The 20,514-nt window shown below is 45.2% G+C and overlaps 1 protein-coding gene across 3 annotated transcripts in view; it reads right to left on the bottom strand.

Annotated features, from left to right (window-relative positions):
- The window catches only part of VASH2 (vasohibin 2), a 32,412-nt gene that overhangs the window by 8,992 nt on the left and 2,906 nt on the right, over window positions 1–20,514 (bottom strand). The window contains exons 2-4 of one of the 3 annotated variants that reach the window (XM_030447416.1): window positions 18,146–18,234; window positions 15,858–15,914; window positions 7,376–7,468 (exon numbers count right to left, since the gene is read on the bottom strand). In XM_030447416.1, the coding sequence (XP_030303276.1) occupies window positions 7,376–7,468; window positions 15,858–15,914; window positions 18,146–18,234 (239 nt within the window). The remainder of the gene's footprint in view (window positions 1–7,375; window positions 7,469–15,857; window positions 15,915–18,145; window positions 18,235–20,514) is intronic. The other 2 variants (XM_030447417.1, XM_030447418.1) reach the window with 2 other exon arrangements.

Below are 20,514 nucleotides of genomic sequence, written 5' to 3'. Positions count from 1 at the left end.
TACCAATACCGTAAAACACAATTCAGGTTAGGTTCTGGTTCTGCTGAGCCTGTCACCTCACTTCACCACTTATGCAACTTCCTGGGATACCAAATCTTTGCCTGCACCCACATTCCACCTTCTCTCTCCAGAGACACAGGAAAAGCCTCCAGCAGCTCTCATCTGCCTCTGACCAACAGATATTACCCCCCATGATGGTTTTTGAATTTCACATACTTTTGCCCTTCAGGTGAATGCAGAAATCAACAAGTAATAGATTCACAAAATGCCTAGAACCTGGGGTTGAGCGCAAGGAGTTAAACCTCTGTACATAAAAAACACAAGAAAAACATACTGGCAAAAATATTTCAGAACAGCCACAGGGAGTTTTTTTGGTTCAACGTCAAACATATTCAACTGTATTCAGTGATAGATGTCATCAGCTTTAGCAGTCTGGAGGAAAAGTATTAGTGGATACAGGAAGGGACAACACCATGGGCCCAGCTCCAGGTGCAGTTCAATATGTGTACGACAGCAAGTCTGGGCAAGGGTGCCAAGCAGAGGGCAGACCTCACTACTGTGGGTGCAACCAAGGCTGCGTGCCCCACCTCTGCCCATCTGCTGGCTCACCTACACCAAGTATGAGCTCCCTGCAGCTTCTATCAAAAGTCACCCCACATCAGCCACACCACATGGAACAGAAATAACTCCATAGCCTTCAGTGATCTCACTGGATCGCTGTTGCGCCGATAAAATTAAAGATTATAAATACACTGCAAGGTCAGAATGAGGCCCAGCACCATCACATCAACCAGAAAACTCAGCCCACAGTCACCTCATTTAAAAGGTCACCTTGCTCCAGGCCTTAAGAGGAGCATCCTGTGTACATCAAAGTCACGTTATAATAATTTGTGTCCTACAGACAGATGCTTGCAGAAAGCCATTTCATTTATCATTCTGTGTAACTGAAAAAGCAGTATCTTTTATTAACACCTATGAAGCTTTCAAACATCACCACTATTTTTCCCCCTCATTATGAAGGGGTTTTCTCTCTGCTCACTGAGTGCCTTTCTATTAAGTCCACACAAAGCTTTGGTGGCCACCTGCCACACATACACACTTCCACCACGAGGTCTCTGGGAAGTTGCAATTTAATCTCATTAAATACTAGGTAGGAGTAAAAGAATCTTTTGAGGATGGAAATTACCCACCATCAAATAACACAGCAACAACTGCTGAGGTAATTAACCTTTAGGTACAGGTTGCTTCTGCTGAGTGACTAGTTAATGACAGTCCCCAAAAGAGATGAAATACACAGTAAATGGACTGGAAAAGCACGTCAGATCTTCCACTCCATCCATGCATCATTATTATTTCTTTCCCTTTCTGCTCTGCCCAAGGAGAGCTGTATTGTGGCAAACAAAAGGCAATGACATAGCAACGTCGCAGCTGTAATCACACTTTTGAGCTGGGACTGTGACCACAGGATGAAGAGTCAGGGAGTAAATTATGTGGCTCAATGCAGAAGCAGTGCAGAGCAGGAGAGGGCAAAAGCAGCTGTAACAAAAGCTCAGTGGTCCCCTGATCTCAAGTCTTTATGTAAATCAAAGCAGCAGAAAAACAGCAGTGAGGGATGCTGATCTTGTAGGACACACACGAGGGACACCAACCTTCTGGCTGGCCACCTCTTGCCCTAGTATCCCTCCTCTTCCCCCACACCCAGGAAAAGCACAGGGACAATACCTGGAGCTCCACCAGGGTCTCACAGGAACGAGTTGGTGCAGCACGTCTCCATCCCTCAGAGATTCCCAAACTCTGCCCTCTCTGACTCTCAACATTTCTGCAGCCTCATATAGTCCTTCAGCCTCAATTTCTTCTATCTCACAGAGACACTAATGGCAGGCTGTGTGTAGTAGGCTACTGATGAACTCTGTTTTCATACTCCAGGAGGCTGATTTTGAAACAGACTGGTTTGGGTCAAAGCAGCCAGGGAAGAATTGGACCCAAAGAATATAACATGCTTTGGAGATGCCATTGGACTAAACCACTATGGCTCTACTAACAAGCAGGCATTCTTAAGCGCACAAATACTTCTAGCAGCCTGTAGAAAGGGCCATATATCCCATGTCAGCACACAGATCCTACAGATCTGCAACTTGACACAAAAACCTCATCCTCTGAGGCACAGGTTATCGTGCCTCCCATAGTCCCACTGCCTTCACCACTCAGGCTCAGGCACAACCTCGTGTGGATATGTGGGAGACATTCCGATCCCAGGCTCAAATACAAGCAAGACCAACAACACAAAACCTGCACTCTGGACATCATCTGGACTGTCCTGGGCTGTGGGGCAAATGAGAAGTAACACCCTTAGCCACTTCAGAAAAAAAGGGGAGAATCAGTTGAGTCAGTCCCTTAGTTTTAACACTCTGGAGCAGAAAAGATGGGTTTTCCTTAAATCTGTACACTCACACAATGACTCAACCAATGTTCCTTTGTGTTTTGTTTGGTTTTCCACCTTCTGGTGAATTCTAACACCAAGTCCCACAAAGAACTTCCAGCATCTCCACACCCTATCCTACAGAGAGGGAAAAGGACAGGGGATGGAGCAGTTCCCATCCAGAAGAGAGACTTGAAGCCCTTCACCTTATTTATTTGCCAGCAAGAACATGTAGAAATGTCCTCTCTTGCTTTTTTAATTATCACTAATATCTAATCAGAGCAGGATCTTTCTATATGCCAGCACTGTGGCTCCAGTCTTTGAATATTTCTGGAAATATATCTTAGCAACTGATACCACCTGCCAGACAGCAACTGGGTCCCATAGCTGGGCAAGCTTGGGTTACTTGCCACCAGCAGTTTTCCCACCACCATTAGGAACTGCAGCCAGCTGAACAGAAGGCAAGGGGACACACTGAAAGGACCTCAGCCCACCTGCATCTAAACTGGCTTCAACTTAAGTTTAGCTGGGGGAAACAAGCCTGGTGCCTTGCCAAGCTGACAGGCGGCAGCTGTGCAAGGCTTTCACCAGGAGCAGGTGAGGAAACAAGTGCTACCCCTGCACTGTACCCTGTCCTGCAGGGCCAACAGGGACCTCCAGGGATAGGAGATGCAGGGAGACTCCTCCTCAGAGCCCCAAAGGAAAAAAGCCCAAACATAAGTCAGGGCAAAGCCCTGTAGAGCTCACAGAGGTTTGCAAAAAACCCTAGACATTTCCAGGTTCTAAAGGTAAGTGCCACCATTAATTGATCAGGCCAGCCCATCAATACCCAGACCAGCAAGGACTTCTCCTCCAGCTGCAGGAAGACCCAGCATCACACCTGACACTTTCTCTTGTCTCCACTACAAGTCCTGTTCTGCCTTGCAAACCAAAGACAAAAAAGGAAAAACCAGCTGAACCTGATATTGAGAAAATGAGTGCCCACTGCTCAATTTGTTCTAATTAGTTTATTATTTATTAGTTTGAAATTCTCCCTTATTTACTTAAGCTAGATACCATTGCAGTGCTTCATGTCTTGGAGCCCAGCAAGGGTGGGGTTTTTTTCTGGATTCTGGTCAAGATGTGCATAGAAAGACACAGGGTGTCCTGTCCCCTTCTCTCCTGCCACTCACAGAGGCCAGGCAAGTGTGAGAAGGTGCCCCAAGCCCTCATGGCAGGCTGTGCCACAGGGCACAAGCAAGCTGAGCGAGGCTGGGAACAGGCTGAGAGGAACAGGGAGGAAGCTTTACTTACACTAACAATGCTGAAGGAGCTAGCACAGATGTGAAGAGGTGGAGCAGGAGGAAAATAAAACGCACGCTTCAGAATGTCCAGAGAAAAAACAGAAAGAGTTGTTCTTCTGAGCAACCAAACAGATAGACAGATAGATAGGCAACAGTACACACTGATAAAAGCTTCCAGACACAGCCTGGAGTCAGAGGGCATTTCCCACAGGCTCTAGAGGAGTGCTGACATCCTAAGATTGGGATTGCTTACTGCCAAGCAGAGTACTACTGAGCCCACACCTGAGAGCTCAGGTTGCCCCCAGTAGCTCCAGAGCACACAGAGGAACAGCCCCAGCAGCTGGCTCAGCCCCCCCAGCAGGACTGCCTTGTTCTGTTCCACAGTGGCTAGCTGCAGTCTGAGGTGAGCAGCTTAAGATGAGACCATGAAAATGGAAGCAACTAAAAGCTCTCTCAGGCGACCAGAGGGGCTGCAGATATCCAGCAGGACCCTCCTTTACCATATTGCAGTTAGCAAGTGAGTCAAGCTGTGGACAAGAAAGCAGGAGGCAACGAGCAGCACTGCAGGGACATCAGTATCCTGCAATGATTGTGATGAGAAACTCTCCCTACTACTGAAAACACTCACTTCCAGCCCAGGGATGCCTGTTAGGCAGAAGGAACAGGAAGGGCCCAGGTTTCCAGCAGGGATAAACATCATCCACTGATTAAATGCACAGCAGGCATAGTGCAGAAGCTATTAAATAATTTCTCTCTCCTGAGGCACTTCTGCTCTCCTCTTCTGTGTTTAATGACATTATGGGACAGGCAGGAGGTCTAATACACTGCATGGATCTGACCATCACCTCTCATGGACTGGGAGAGACACACTGAAAACAACATGAGTGACTTATATTCACCCAACACAGACACATGCAGCCAGACACCTTGAGGACTGGATGCACTACGCTGCTTCCCCTCTCCTCTTCTGATATTTTGCTCTCCCCATTTTAATAAAATGAATATGGCACAGATAAAATTCCCCTTGGCACTTTTTTGTTTACAATTCCCTTCCTTGACCACAAATCATTTCAATCCTTGCTCAGAAAGAAGAGGCTGAACGCACCATTACTCAGCTGATACACGACTGAACTGAGAAATGCCCTGGGGAAGACAGCAGGAGGAATGCCTGTTGGGCACTGAGGAGCAGACCGTGTAAGCACAGAGATACGAAGACAGATCAGACAGCTACACAGGGAAGGAGAGCCATCCAGATTGCTGCAAAGTAATACTGGAAGATCTATACAAGCATTCAGTCACCTCACAGCAGCTGCTCCCTTGGTATCTCAGTATTTTAACTCATAGTCCCACTTCCAACATCTAGCATGAAGGCAATTATGCAAAACTTAATTCTGCACCAAGAGGGATTACAGAAGCATTTTATAAGCAGTTGCATAGTAAAAGACAATTGCACGAGCCAGCAAGCAGCTCAATTAAAATGACATCTTACTAAGCTGCTCTGCGCGACTCAGCCTTTGAATGAAGGCTCACACCAGGGCCCACTGCACTGGGCTGTGCTCTTTTTGGTATCCAGGCAACACAGCAAAGCCTTCCAGCACACAAATTACAAGCAGTACCTTATTTCCAGAGACAGAGAAGGGAACCAGAGGTTAACACACAGCCAGGGATGCTCAGCTCAGGCACAGGTGAAGACATTGATTTGACACTGTAGGATGCCAGCACATCTCTTCTCTGGCAACTGCCTGACCTTGGAAAGCAAGTCACAGCTGCTGGCCTCACCCTGTCCTCATCCAGAGGGCAACACTGAGGATCAAAATCTCACAGCTGAGAAAAATCAGCAGACATCCTCACTTGCCTCAAAAATGCCTCTGGAAAACCCACATGGAGCACAAACCCCACAGGATTCTGCACAGACACAGGTTTTGTACAGGCCTCTTTCATGCCCCACATATTTAGATGGCCCATCCACTCACCACTGATAAAACTCTTTGTGTACCCACACCTCAAGCAGAATACTTGGGTTTTATACTGAATGGAACTTTTAAACTTTAACATAGGTGTTAATGGACCACCACTCCAGCAGACAGCCCTTGATCTCACACAGAGGACTCCCAAGACAACATGTAGAAGTTGTAAGACAGGTCTGTCACATACCCTCCCCCTGCCTAAGCCTTTTCAGGAGACAATCTCAATTAAAAAAAAAAAAAAAATGTTTGCCATAAACATCCATTTAGGTAACACCTAGAGACAAAGATTCATCCAAATCTTTAAAGAAACTTCAGACAACAGCCAACAGTATCAACCATAGCCTTCAACTCTTTCGCTTTCACCCCCTGCTAAAAAAATGTTAAAAATTAATAACAGGTTTGAGGCAAGCAGGAAAAACCATCTTTCCAAATGAAAATAAAACGGTCAAAACATTTATATCAGGAAGATTTTAGGTTATTATCATCATCTACACACCACTAATACATTCACCCTCTGCAGGTGTTGTATGTGAAATAACCAATTCAGTGCTAGAAATACAGCACTGGAAGCCACACTGACAGGGCCGTCCACCTGGAAATGATTGTTTTCCCCACTTCTGCCATCTCTGAAGAGTTTGGGACACAACCCTGACACAAGGGCACAGGAGATCCACTGACACAATTTCTGTTTCCGGGAGGGCACTGATTTGAGTCTATTGCTGACATCAAGCACCCAAGACCCCCATTCCTCCAGCCAGCATGTGCAGGGGAAGGAAGCCCCATCAGCCAGAGCCCCATCCCTGTCAGACCCTGAGCCTGGGTCAGGGGCAGAGGGAGCTGGGTGCAGCCTCATGCATCACCACGCGCACACTACAGGGACCACATCTGGCACAGAGTCCCACACACCAAAAACTTGCTCAGCCCACATCCCCTTCCCACCCCACAGCAGCAACTCCAGGCACTACCTGCCAGGCTCTGCCAGCTCCTTCTCCCACGAGAGGGGGCAGCAGCAGCAAGCAAAACACTGCCCAGGCATGCCACAAGCTGGTTTGCCTCGGGGTTTATTTTGGGTTGGGGCTTGGTTTTGTTTTCAATCAAACTTGATCAGTCGTGGCAAGGCATACCTGGCATGTAATTATTCCTGCTGCCCTGCCTTGCCCTCCTCTAGTGTGTTAGGATGACACAGGTTGATTTATCAGTGACAGCACAAGAGGGTCAAGATGACAGTCAGTCCCAAAATGAAAATATTCTTGCCTTTTTTTCTGAGGCTCAATAGGAAGCAAACATTGTGTTAACATAAAGCTTAAATGTTTAACTATTATACTCCAATGTTTCTGCTGTGGGCTGAGAGATAAAAGCTAACATAACTTCACCATGTAAACAGCAGGAAAATATATGACAGAACCTGCATTTCTCAGATGTTACCAAACTCTGACAATAACCAGCAAAGAAACACTAATGAAGAAAACCAGTCTTGTGTAGACAGATCTGGGCATTTGGGGTCAGATCCTGACATTATGCAGATTACCAGAGCAGAGGCAAAGTCAACATGATTGGACCATGGCTCTTGTGAACTGGGCACACAGCATCCAAGCTCCCAAGGCAATGGGACAACTTGATGATCAACACCAAGCAGTTCCCCAAGCTGCTGGCACTCACCTCTGGCTACAACCACCTCAAACACCATCTGGGACTAAACCAGTCACAAGCATATGAAAGGATACATCCCCAGGATAACTGCTTCAAGGCATTTGATAGGTAAGGACTCCCTGGTCATTTCTTTTGCTGTCTCCATTAACCTAGGAGAGAAACAAAAAGGTTTTCACTCCTTTGAGTTTGAGCAGTTGAAGGGAATCAAAGGGTCCCCTCATACACCAAGAGCCAGATGCCTCCAGTTCTTATCTCAGCAAATACTGGTGAACTCGGTTCTCCTCTTCAGTGATTCACCAGAGCCCAATTAACTCCTGGAAGATGACTGAAAAAGAAAAAAACAGTAACGGGTGTTTAGCATCCCAGTGCCTTTCAGGCTCTGAAGAGGGGCTGGAGGAAAGCAGTCCTCTCTGCCTCTCAAAGAAACTCCATGAGCCTCACTTCAGACTGTAACACAAAGCCCTGCTGAGCTGCAAAAGCTGGCAATCAAGGGAGCTTCTAGAGAAGGAAGAAATTTAGCTTATTTTCAAAATAACCCTGGCTCTCCTCTGGAAAAATAGGAGAGAGATGGTTACACAACGACCCCCTTAAAGCAAGAAATGCCTCCATGAGCCTATGGAGGCTATGGGTGCAAATAAAAATTTAATGCCTTTTTACTGAAATCTGCTCTGCAGAAAGCTCTACCAACAGAGACACTTCACACCACTGCGAGCTGAGTTATCAGCTTACTGCTGCTCCCCATCTCCTTTAGACTGGGTAAGTGGCAAAAAAACCACAGGGTTTCTTGCAGGAGTATAGGAAACTGTGCATAGCCAGGATTTTGGAAGTTCACAGAGCTTAGCTACAATCTGGACTCCTCTCTTTGGAGTAAAATTACCTGACAGGGACAACACTGTGGTAAGAAACAAGCAATCACATCTGAGAAAGCTGCAGTGCCAGACTGACACCACACCACCAACCACCTAGGTGTCCCATACCCCCTTCCCAGTCACAACCTGAAATCCTGGAGATTTCAAGAAAAAAAAACTGGAAAAAGGGCAGGAGAGTCATATTCAATGGACCCCATTAAAAAAAACCATAAAATAAAAGGATGGTTTCTATTTTGAAGCCCCTTTTATCTGTATCTTTTGCCTGAGAAGAGCTCTTTAAACATATTTCTAATCTAAGGAAATGAAGGAAATAGGACATTAAATGATAAAAATATTTGTACTAGAGAAGATTATGAAAATAAGCATCTGAAAACCATGAGAGTTTGTTTTTCCCACTTTCTAATTCACCTACCTCATCCATTTTAAACCTTGTATTGAGTGCAAATGGCAATACAGCCTCTACCACTATTACAGCCTGTCACAGCCTTTCCACATCCCATTTATCCAATTTAGAAATTATCATTTCCTTGGTAAACAACAGATCTTTACACTCTGCCTGCAGTACAGAAGGCAAATTTGTGTTAGCCTGCTTCCTACATGCTCACAATCAGCCACAGAAACCCCACTGCTGGAAGCAGGGAGCAGCTCTGGCAAAGGCACACAATGGGGCCCCTTTATCCCCCACAGTGGCTCCTCAGTGCTGGCTGCAGCAGCAGTCACTGCAAAGCCCCATCTCTATCTGGAGAATTATTGCAGGCAGACAACCCATGGGAGGTATCCACAAAGAAGATGATCTGCTGAAATTCCTGTATTCTAACTCCACAGGAGGAAAAACAAACAAACAAACCATAAACAAAACCAAACAAGGTCAGAGCTGATGGTTAATGGTTATCAGAGGCAAGAAAAAAAAACCAAAACCTCAAGCTGTAAAGCTATGTAGCTCCAAGCCCTCTAATGTGATATATGCCTGCAACATGATCCCAGACACAGGGCTGGCATCTCCTTCTCAGGTCTACACCTAAGCTGACCCTGCTGCCAGCAGGCAAACACAGTAACTGCACTGGAGCTGCCTTCTCATCACATGCAGCATCTGCCCTCCTAACACCTGCTTTTATAAACTCACTGCTGTCTTGATTTAAAGGTGTTGTCAGAATAGAGATAACATTAATGGCTCCACGGCCAGAAAGAGTCTTCAAAGTAATTGGCCTAAATGAGCAGTCAAATTACTACCGACTTACCTGTCACAGCAACATTTACTATTTAAATAAGTCACATTTAATGCCTGCTGTCTGCAAGCCACACACACAGGTACTGGTTCTGAAGCACAGCTCTCCAGGATGCTGTATGGCTGTTAAAACAGGTTTAAATAAAACAGGAGAGGCATTTTGACTGCTTAAAAGCACTGCCCACTAGTGCACAGGAGCCACAGCTTTTCCTTCTGAAGCCAGGGGCAGCCCTACCTTCCCTTTACATATTATCCAATAGTTGGGCTCAGGAGAACCCAGGAAGACTTTTTGTCTCACCTCCTAACAAAGCACCCTGGTCCAGGAGCTGCAGCAGGTGCTCAGTGGCCAACCAGGACCTGACAGCTCAAAGACAGCCATGACTTCTTGACTAAGAGGCTGCTGAGGATCTATGCAAAAAGAGCATCAGGCATGAATGAGGATCCATGCAAGAGAAGCATCAGTCAGGAGGCATCACCAGTGATTAGAAAACAGGCATCTGTCTGCACCCACAAGACAGCCTTACCCACCCACCAATGATCAGAAAATAGGCATCCATCTGCACCCACAAGGCAGGCTGCACCCACGTCCCAACACCCCTCCATTCCAGAGTCCTGGGGAATATTCCTCAAACAGTTTAGTTTTTCCTCTGCATTTGCAGCACAGACCACAAGGTTTAAGCAGATGACCAAGTTCAATAACCAGAGAGTCTTCCCTTTTTAACAAGCTTTAGATGAAGCATGGCCTTAAACCCCGTGGTTTGCACTGGAGGCAGAGCCTTTGGAGAATCCCCAGGCCAGCACTCTGCCCAAGGAAGCATAAGCCAAATCCAAATCGCTCCCCACAGATCATTTTCCAACCTACTTTTAACTGTTTTTTCAAAGGCTTGGGAACCACCAGCTAATCTCTCCTGTACTTAACCTTGCATCTAAGAAGGTCATGTAATGTTTAAACTAAATCTTTCCCTTTTTTGCAATTGTAATCTGAAGCTATTTCTGCTACCCACAGCGGGCATGGAGACCATGCATAGCATCTCCTCTTGCAACACACATTAGTGTATGCCACAGGCTGTAATCTACCCTCTCTTCTGTAAACATCAGAAAGCAGAGATGTTTTTTTAAATATTTTTTTCTTTTCAAGCCCCCTCTTTCTCTCACCCCAAATCTACCCTTATGTCATATTTTCTAGACATTGGGCAATGTTTGTTGCTTTCTTTTTGGATTCTCTTCAACCAACTTGCATCTCATGGTCCTTCAGCTGAGCCCACAAAAAAAATGCAAAAAGACCAAGTTCCTTATGAATCCAACTTTCAGTATATTTTTGTAACCAACCCAGTGCACTGTTTTTCCCCTGTTAACCCATCTGTATGTCTCCTTTTCTTTAAAGATCAGCTCATTCTGTGCAAAACTAGCCTTCCTCTAGCTCCTTCTCCAGTCTGTATTCCCACAGCTGCCCATTCCCAAATCCCTTCTCTGTAGTTGCCCTTACTCACATATATCCTGTTTGTTCCAGCCCAGCTCTCTCTTACCATCCAAACCAGTCTGAATCCCTGTTCCACCTTGTAAGCACATCTATTAGCAAACAATTAGTCTTACCCATACCATTAATGAAAAAACACTGCCCTGGAACTGAGATTGCACACCTCACCTGACAAATTCTGCTATGCAAGAGCAAGCCACTGGTCAAGTACCACTGAGTTCTGCATTTCACCAGGTTGGGTCCCTCCAAAACAGTTTCATTTAGACCAGAGGTCCCTGCCTTATCTGGAGGCTGCCAAAAGCTATACTGAAGCAAAGAATTGTCACAACCACAACTTCTCTTGGAGTGTAAAAAAGCTCTTACACTCCCAGAGAAGGAAACTGTCATAAACAAAGCATTCCAAACTAAATCTATGTTGCCCATCCTTAACACCCTGTTGTGTTCCAGGCACTTGATTACTTGCCCTAGCATTTTTCCTGAAATTGCAGATAAACTCAAATAGTTCCTAGACTTATCCTTATCCTTACCCTTATTTTTTTATTTTTAAGGCTACTATTCTTTGCCCTCCTCAGTTTCCAATAAGAGCACCCATCCTTCTCACCCTCTAAAAGAAGTATTTTGGTTTGGTATTTTTGGTTTGGAGGCTGTTTCTTAGTCCTGTGAGAGAGCATCCAGCTCATTTAAAAACAACTAATTACAAGTGCTCTTTGACTTACTTATCCTTTCCTTATTTTCTTTCACTCCCAAATTCTTACCATGCTGTGTCATGTTAATTATGTTCAGAAAGGCTACATCATTAAACTTGTGAATGTTTGAGGAAAGGGGGAAAGAATTAAAAGCCAGCATCAAGCATTCTGATACCCTTCATAAGCCTTTTGTTTATGGGCTTTTCTTTAAATCTTTCCAGTTATCTGAAAAGACCCCTCATATATGATACTGTAAAGCAGTATTTCCATCTCCTATCACAGTTAGCTGGGAACTAGCCCAAAATCACCCTCTCCACAGACCCCAGTGGGTACAGAGGCAGCACAGCTCTTCCAGTAACTTGAGGGAAAACATTACAATCAAAAATAAGCATCACGTAGCTTCCCCCTCATCGTGGCAGTTACACCACTGTCTGTCAGACACAGCTCTCTTCCAGACCACAGCAAACCTCTCTGCCTCTAACAAACAGACTCCGTGCTCCTCCCTGGAGAAGCAGCCCTTGGCAGATGGTGATATTTCCTTGTAAACTGACTCAAATTTCAATGTTTTCAGGAGCCCACCTGGACTATCTTCCTTGCTTTCTGCATGAAGAGCAGGGCCACAAAGGAGATGGTTTTGCATCTTTTGGATGGTTTCAGTTAAAAATGGCAGAAAATGCAGTCATCCTAGGGCAAACAGGAATTCCTTTTGCTCACATATTTTTCCCTAGGGCACCCAATCTCATATACAGGTTAGCAAAAGCTTCAACTCTTCCAGCATGACCAAACCTGGGGGATCTCACCAGCTGGCACTTAGCACACTGGAGTCACTTCAGAGATGACCACGCTTAGGAGAAGCTGCCCACTAGCTTCACAAGAAAGCCTCCTACAGATTTCAGTAAAATGTGCATTAATGAGATTCTCCAGAACATTTACACAAAATTCTCCTGGCCCCTGTATTTGCATGAGGCCCATATCTCTTTATCCCAAGTTTTTCTAAGTTTTACTGTTCCAAATGAAGCCAAGAGAGAAGTGAAAGTTACCAAGAGGAAAAAAAGGAGATAAAACAGCAGAGCAACTGCTGCTCTCATGAATCTTCTCAAAACCAATGTGTTTCAATGGCAAAAGCACTTCTACCACATTCATCATCATCTCTAACATTCTCCCTTTGTGTGAAAGAGAAGCAGATAGTAAAATGCCTTCTGCAGGCTATTGTCTGGAAATAGTATGAGCCCATTTTTCTTTAGAGCCCCACCAGGACCCCTTAATAAAATGGTATATTAAAACAGTATTATTTTCCATCCCCTCCCTCTTTGCTGTTATTTGGTTGCATCATTCCCATGTGACTGCTTCTGCCATGCTGTTTTATGTGCTGTTTTATCAATTGATTACCCATTATAACTGCAGTCACTGGATGTCTCTCCATCTTCACAGAGGAGTTCTGAGCTGCAATTTCTCAAAGCCCCCAGAACCTACTCAAAGAGCAGTTTTTGCTTCAGTCAGAGGTCCCACTGATCAGCTGGCACTTAGTAGGAAGGAATAGCACTATTCCACACCTACCTACAGCCTCCCCAGATCCTCAGTGGAGGACAAAGGTTCCTCCTTGTGGCTCGTGCCTGCAGTCCAGAACAGCAGCTTGCAGATGGCTTATTGCTCCTTATAAAGCAAGTAATAGAAGTTTTTTGGCATTCAACTAGCAGTTTATCCATCCCATGTACACTCTACCAGCAAAGCACTCCTATGGTGGATGTAGCTACACCTGTAAATCTGGATTTGGTGTGAGTGCAGCAAATCCATGCAAAGTAAGATGCATTTTCAGACACAGTTTGCCAGTACGATAGAACACCACACACATTTTGCAAGATCACATCTCTACCACCCTGACTCACACAGCTATGCCAGCAGAAATCTAACATTTTCAAAAGTGTTATCTGTAGTCTAGACAAATCCACGAGGTGTCTGGCAGTTTAGAAGCAAGTTAATAGCTAGCAATGGCTTTTTCTTAAGAAATACTGAACTGCAGCAAATCTGCGTCCCTTAATGTTATGAATTCCTATAGATCATTTATGCTTCTTCCTAAGCACAGCCAGGATTTTTATTTTCTCATGCATTACACTGATGCTGACAGTAAATCTCTGTAATATCTAGTCCTCCCTCCACAATAGAAAAACTCATTAATATGCCCCAGCTGCTTTAGGACATTTCCACATGAATTTATGAATATTCAATTTCCATCTAGAGCTCAGCTTCTTTGTGTCTGGCCACTGATCTCTTGAAGAAAGTCTGCCAGAGTTTCTAAAATAATTCCATTAGCTTTGAGCCCTCATATTATGAAATAAGCAATACATTTAGTATCAATAAATTACAGCTCTAGGAACTGTCTCCCCTTCCAAGAGCAGGTGACAGCTGGAGGCTCTCAGTATCTTGCCCAATCAACCTGCAGATACAAACTTTGTCTTGCAGTAACCCTTTCACACCACAGAAACTTGCTCAGAGCAGAGCTTGTTGCCTCAGCATAAGATGCCCGTTGTCACCACATTGCCAGCAGATTTCTTGCAAAATGGAACATACCTCCCAGGAAAAAAAAAATTGCAGATGTGGGTGATTTTTCAGCTGTGATGAAAACTGCCTGACAGCAGGAAAACCAATAGCTGAGTATAACTCCAAGAGAAGATATCCTCAGATGGTATTAACAGCCATGCATATCAGATGAAGGAAAGCCTTTAGGGACACCTCCTAACCATTACAGGGTGATCAACATGTTATTCCCTTTCTCAAACTTGCAGAAACCAAGACAGGGCAAGCACTTGAGCCCTGCTGCAGTACAACATGATCTAGGCAACTACACGCCTCCTAACAGCTCCACTACTACTCTTAGCACTTCTATCCAACAGGCCCAGGAACAAAGCAACAGAGAAGTCTTCACTGTGTAATTCCAGAGTACACCAGGTGCAGGCAGCTGTGCCCGGCAAGCTGGCAGCTACCCCAAGGTGTTGGATCATTTCCAAGGGCACTCTTCTGAACTCTGCATAATTCCTCCCACCACATAGGTGGAAGTCCTTTCAGCAAGAGGAGGAGTCAGTCATAAGTCCCAAAGCTACAGCAGGAAATGGCACCATTTAGAAGATACAAAGCCCAGGTACTCCTCCAGCTGTGAGCACTGTATTGAGTTTCCTTCCAGGAACAAGTACCATCCTCATAAACCAGGCTTTCATCCAGCCCAGGAGGACACATAGCTTTCAAGTGGTAAGGGCTGAGCACAGTTCATTTTCATCCTCCATCTCCTTGGAAAAAAAGTAATGGTACAAACTTAAAAATGACTGACCAGCCTGAACACTGGTTTAAGTTTCTGCAAACCCATCCATTATTCAAGGCAGAAGATTTCTTTTAAACTAGTTCCACTGGTGCAGTGAATATTACATAGAGAAAGGAAGTGGGAAAGACTGATGTCAGCAAGATGAAAACCTGAAGCACAGAGCTAGGATGGGAACTGGAATTTACAATGCTGGACCATTGGATTAACAACAGACAAGCTGGGGAGAGCTAAAGACAGGCCAATCTGCAGGAATTATTATATTCTGCTTATCTAATAGAATCTTATTTTATCTAACTTAATACATATCACCCTAAAATAAAAGCATACTGTTGGTTACAATTTCCTGTCCTAACCTCCTAAATTACTGGGTCCTATCATGCTTGTACTGTACAACTCATCACCAACCAGCACATGACTCCATCATATGGAAGGAACAGTGGATTGAGCAGGAATAGGAGGAGTGCAGCCATGATTTAAATGGTCTGCAGTGAAACTCCCCCACAGGAGGACTGTGCTGGAGACATCAAAATTCCTGCAGTATTTTGCATGGGAGATCTCTTCCTACCATTAGCAAAGGGCATTATAGCACAACCAGAATATCAGGATTTACATAGTTTCCACAAAACCAGCCCAGACCTCCCAACCCCACACCAAAAATCAAGAACTGAGAGGTTTTCCCAGCCCCATGTGTTCAGCTTTGACCTGCAGCTACACAGCTCCCACGTGGCTGCTGAGGAAGAGCAGCCCTTCCAATGGCTGGCTCTCAATGGGTCCATTTGCCACACAGCATCAAGCTGGAAACCTCCTTGCAAAAGCAACAATACACACAATTTTGTCCCTGCCAGAGAGGCTGTGGCATGGAGAAGACAGCCTTCCCATGCCATGGTGCTACAGTGCTTAAATGTCCAAGGTGATCCACCTGGCACAACGTGAGACAAAGGCACAATACCACTTCCAGAGACACTTACCCACTTAGAGGTCTGGTTTTTCTAATCTCGAAGAACTGTGTTCCCGTGTGATTGTATCTGAATTTTGTCTGTTAAAGAACAGTAACTGGAATAGTCAAACAATAAAATAACAAAGTTCAAAAGGCAAGTTTCAGTTCTGATTTCCTGTTGAAACATAAAACAAGCAGTAGTAGCCATTAACTCTCAACAGAAATGAAAAGCTGGTACGTGAAATAAAGCCTTTTTCACTTGTCTTATTATATGCTGTATTTGAGGGCCCTAAATTCTCTTTTCATCTAGATCCCACACAGTATTAGGTTACAACTTTGAAAAAAAGAGCTCCCATTTGGGCAAGATAAAGCTTTTATAGGCTTCCAAACCAATCAACATCGTTCATGGCTTGAAAGAACTTATTTCACTTGTAAATTTTTAACTTTGCCAAGATGAGGTGTTCACATATGACCTGTAAACCAAAAGGATGACAGCAGAATCCAGTTATATTCAGGAAATACAAACCATTATCTAAAAAATACAATGCACTTGAAATGGGAATCACCAGCTAAGTGCAACCCAGCATCAGCTAACACTATGAGCATATGAGAAAAAGATCATTGCAAAGGATTACAGCACACAGTCACCCACCTACCAAACACCAGCAACACCTGCCTAGGAGTGCAAGCTATCATGCAGCAGCACCAAAACCAGCCTCTTCCTTTGTTCCTTGAATACAGCTGTTCAAGCAATAATGATATAAATCAGATTAGGAAACTAATCTATCCAGTAAAAATAAAGAAACAACCAAACAAAAAAACCCAAACAAAACACCAGCAACAAAAATTGGGGAAAAAAAATTTAAAAATCACACGATCCACTTGGTTTTGCTAGGTTATTTTTCCAGCTGAATCTATTCCCCAGTTCCCAAGATGTCCATGAGAACATTCATATCAGCACAATTGTGGTGATACCTGGGCTGGAATAGGTGACCACAGGGAGGGAAAGGGTACCTTGTGAGGCATAAATACTACAGCTGCTGGCTGTACAACTATGGTTTAAATAAAAACTCCAGCTCACACCAGGATGCTCAAACTGACTTCAAAAGCTTTGATTCTTCCCTGATGCCTTCAAAACCTCATTCATAATGCCCTTTCAGAGTGGCCTCAACAAAGCATACAGCCTCTTTTAGCCCTCTAAGGAAGCCCAGACCACATTCCCCAGCCCACATTGAAGCTTTTCTGAAGACAGATCCAAACCCTGTGCCTAAAGTCTGCTCCTGCTGTGCTGCAGCATACAGGATTACAAGACCTCTGGGGAGAAAAAAAAACAACAAACAAACAGTATAATTTTTGAAGCTCTGTGTAACATAGTCTCCTCTCCAGCACAATCCTACTGAGCAGTGAGCCTCTTGTCCCGCCTAAGTGGCCAACAAGCAGCAGAGAAATGTGCTGCAGAGCACATTGGCCCCAGCCTTCCTCCCACGGCAGCTGCTGCAGCTCCAACCCCTGCTGCTGCCTTGATCCTTGCTGCTTCTTTCCAGCAAGCTAACTGTGCCTGCTATTTTTGGATGGTCTTACAGCTGCCACCCATATCCTTTCTTAATCCTTTCCAGGACTTTACATTCATCCCCACTGCTTCTCCAAGCATACACATGTAGGTAAGAGTTTAGAAAAAGGGAGAGTTTAGAAGACAGGAAAACAAAGAACAGCAGCCGTCGCCTCTGACATTATGTCAGCAATGGAAACAGGTCTTGGGCACAGGGCAGCAACAGGGAGGCTGGAGAGATGCCTGTATCTCTGGATGAACCCTCCAAGCAGGGTGAGGCATCTCAAAAGGCAAATTCCTTTAGCCAGTTCCTGTGCCACAGACAAGCTGGTTCACCCTGGGGCAGGGACAGCTGCCTGTACCCCCCACCCTAATGACAAGCACCCCCCGCAAGCTGAGCATGCAGGCAGTCCTCAGGGGCTGCCAGTGCAGAGGGAGAAAGGGTTTGCCACAACACCAGTTCTTCCTTAGTCAATGGGATGCCATATTATGTCTCCAGGCATCACAATCCAATCATAATATTCTCACAAACCAGCTTAAAAATAAGCATTTCTACTCCCACCAACGTCACTTGAGTTAAATTCTTCAACATCATTGAATGTTAATTATACCTCCCAAAGAGCTGTTGTGACAAGCTCAGTGCTGCAGGTGCTATCACAAATCCTTAGAGGCATCCCTTAACCCACGAATAAACCAAAGCCCCCCCCACTAGCTAGTGCTTCTGTACACCCCTGTTAATTCTGTGGAGACTACATGCTGGAGAAGGATACTGCAGCATCTTCATGTAGGTCTGTATTGACTGGAGCCATTCTGGGATGGACATGGAGAGCTTGTAGTTTGGCACTGGCGGCACTGAGGGCTGGATATAGAAAAGATAAAGAGGTTAGACAGTTACCACCCCCCACAGAGCAGATAAGTGATTTACTTGGGCAGCAGCATGTGCTTAGTGCAGTGCAACGCAGCAGCACAGATGGCTCAAACCCCATGTGAACTCAAGCATCGGGCAAAGTCATCTCACTGATAATGGGGTTGCCCATGTACCAGAGCCAGACCCATTCCTGCTGGCACAGGGAAGCCAGGACAGGCTCCTGCTACAGGAGGCTGCTTGTCCAGACCACCAACATCCCTCAAACATTGCCCTACATGGACAGGCAGTCCAGTGCAAATAGTTCTTCCTATTTTTCCCCTCTAGCACAAGGCCATTTGGATGAGGAGAGTTGCAACTCTTGTACCCAACACGCCCCTGAGAAGCCACTTCAGAGTCCAATTTTAGTTTCCTCTACCATGAAGAAAACACAAAAGGAAACAAGGATCCTGAGCTGTGTAATTTCCCATCTGCCACAGATCAGCAGCACGCTTGCTAGGCTGGGAGTATAAGGTACTAGACCACCTGGAACCCAAATATTAAATGAAATTAAGACACTTAAAGATACAGACTGCACTGTAATGGGATTTTTCGAAAATCTCATAAAACATCTGCTTGTGCCTAAGCACTTTAAGAAGCCAGGCCCTCAATCCATATTTAATCACCACAGCTATGTGGCTTCTGAGCCTGTAACCACAGAGAAAAGTGGCAGGCCCCCAAGTCCCCATATTTTAGGGTGAGACTAAAAAATATGGGGTCAGCATGTTTAAAATGAGCATCATGGCTAAAAAAAAGTTAGTTCAATTCTCACAAACATAACCAAATAAGCAGTTTATTTAAATATTAATGCAGACCCAAATTCTGGAAACAGCAACTTGGGCAGCTATGACTGCAGGCACAAACAAAGGCTTGTGGCATCTATGGGCCTGTGACATCCTTACAATCGTTCAAAGTCTATTAAGTGAAATATCACTGGTCTGAAGAATCTTTAAGTCAGCAATTACTGGTAAGAAAAGCAAGATCAGGTGGTATGGGGCCATCTCTGCCACAGACTTCCCTCTCCAGTTCCCACCTCCACTACAATGGAGGTACCATGTGTTTGCTTTCAAAGAGCAAGAACTGACAACCCAAAGACAACCAAAGCCCAGCATTTACTATATGTAGCTAGTTACTACAGTCAAATAGTAAACACACCTCTGAAAAGGGGGAAAAAAAGCAAAAATAGACACTCCTACACTCCTGGCACACAGAAACATATTTTAAGCAGCAAGAAGACAGATGGCCAGGCCTCCAGCACCCTGCTGCCATCCCCAGTGCCACAAGGGAGACAACCACACAGACACACACAGGCTTTCTCTCCAAAAAACTGGGAGTCACAAGCCAAGGATCATTAACACTTTTTGATCACAATTTCCACACCTAACCTCTTCATTAGAGGCAATTTTTTGGTTTCACAAGTTCTTTCCCCACCTCAGCCCCTTTAGTCTGGATGAAACATTCACCTGTTCCTCCTAGCACTAAGGCAGGCATGGACTCAACTCACCAGGTGGGGACTGAGTTACAGGAGCAGAAAGTGGCAGCGGTACTCATTCCTGCTCCTATATAAACATTCCTTTTCTTCAAAGATAAAGGAACTCCAGGTGAGCATATTTCATATATACAACACAATGTGCCAAGGCAATGGGCGTTGCTGTACAGCTGGGGAAGTAGAACCCCTTCTCAGCCCTCCATAAAATGGAGGCCCCTCACCCAAATGTGGGGCAGGACAGCACCCATAGGGACTGCACCAGTGCAGAGGGACAAACCCTTTGCTGTAACCCACAGCAGCCACCCTCACCACTGGGTTTGGATTTGGACCTCCAAGCTAGGTGCTTCCAAGTCTCCAAGGTGAAGACTGAGCAAGTCAGCCAAAGGGGAATGCTTGGGTAAAGAGAACCTGGGCTTTCCCAAGGGCTGACACACATCCCATCACCTGCCAGAGTCACCTTGGCTGCCCTGCAGAGCCAGGAGACACAAGTCCCTCCAGATCTCGTGAAACAAGGGAGAAGCAGCCACAGGTTTTCTCCCCTGCGTGGGACAGCACAATAGTCTCTTTTTTCCAGCACCAGGGAAGAAATACACCACACCATTCCAGTCAGGCCAGGCAGTGGGACAGCCACTTGGCTATTCACACTCCTTCCCAACAAAACTCAATTTTTTCCTCCCCCAAATTCCTGCTCTGTCTGCAAAAGCACCAGTCCTGGACACCCAGACAGAACAGAGCAGGAGCCAGGG

Source organism: Calypte anna, chromosome 3 (genome assembly GCF_003957555.1).
Source record: "Calypte anna isolate BGI_N300 chromosome 3, bCalAnn1_v1.p, whole genome shotgun sequence".
NCBI lineage: Eukaryota > Metazoa > Chordata > Aves > Apodiformes > Trochilidae > Calypte > Calypte anna.
This window is presented reverse-complemented; position numbering and strand designations above follow the sequence as displayed.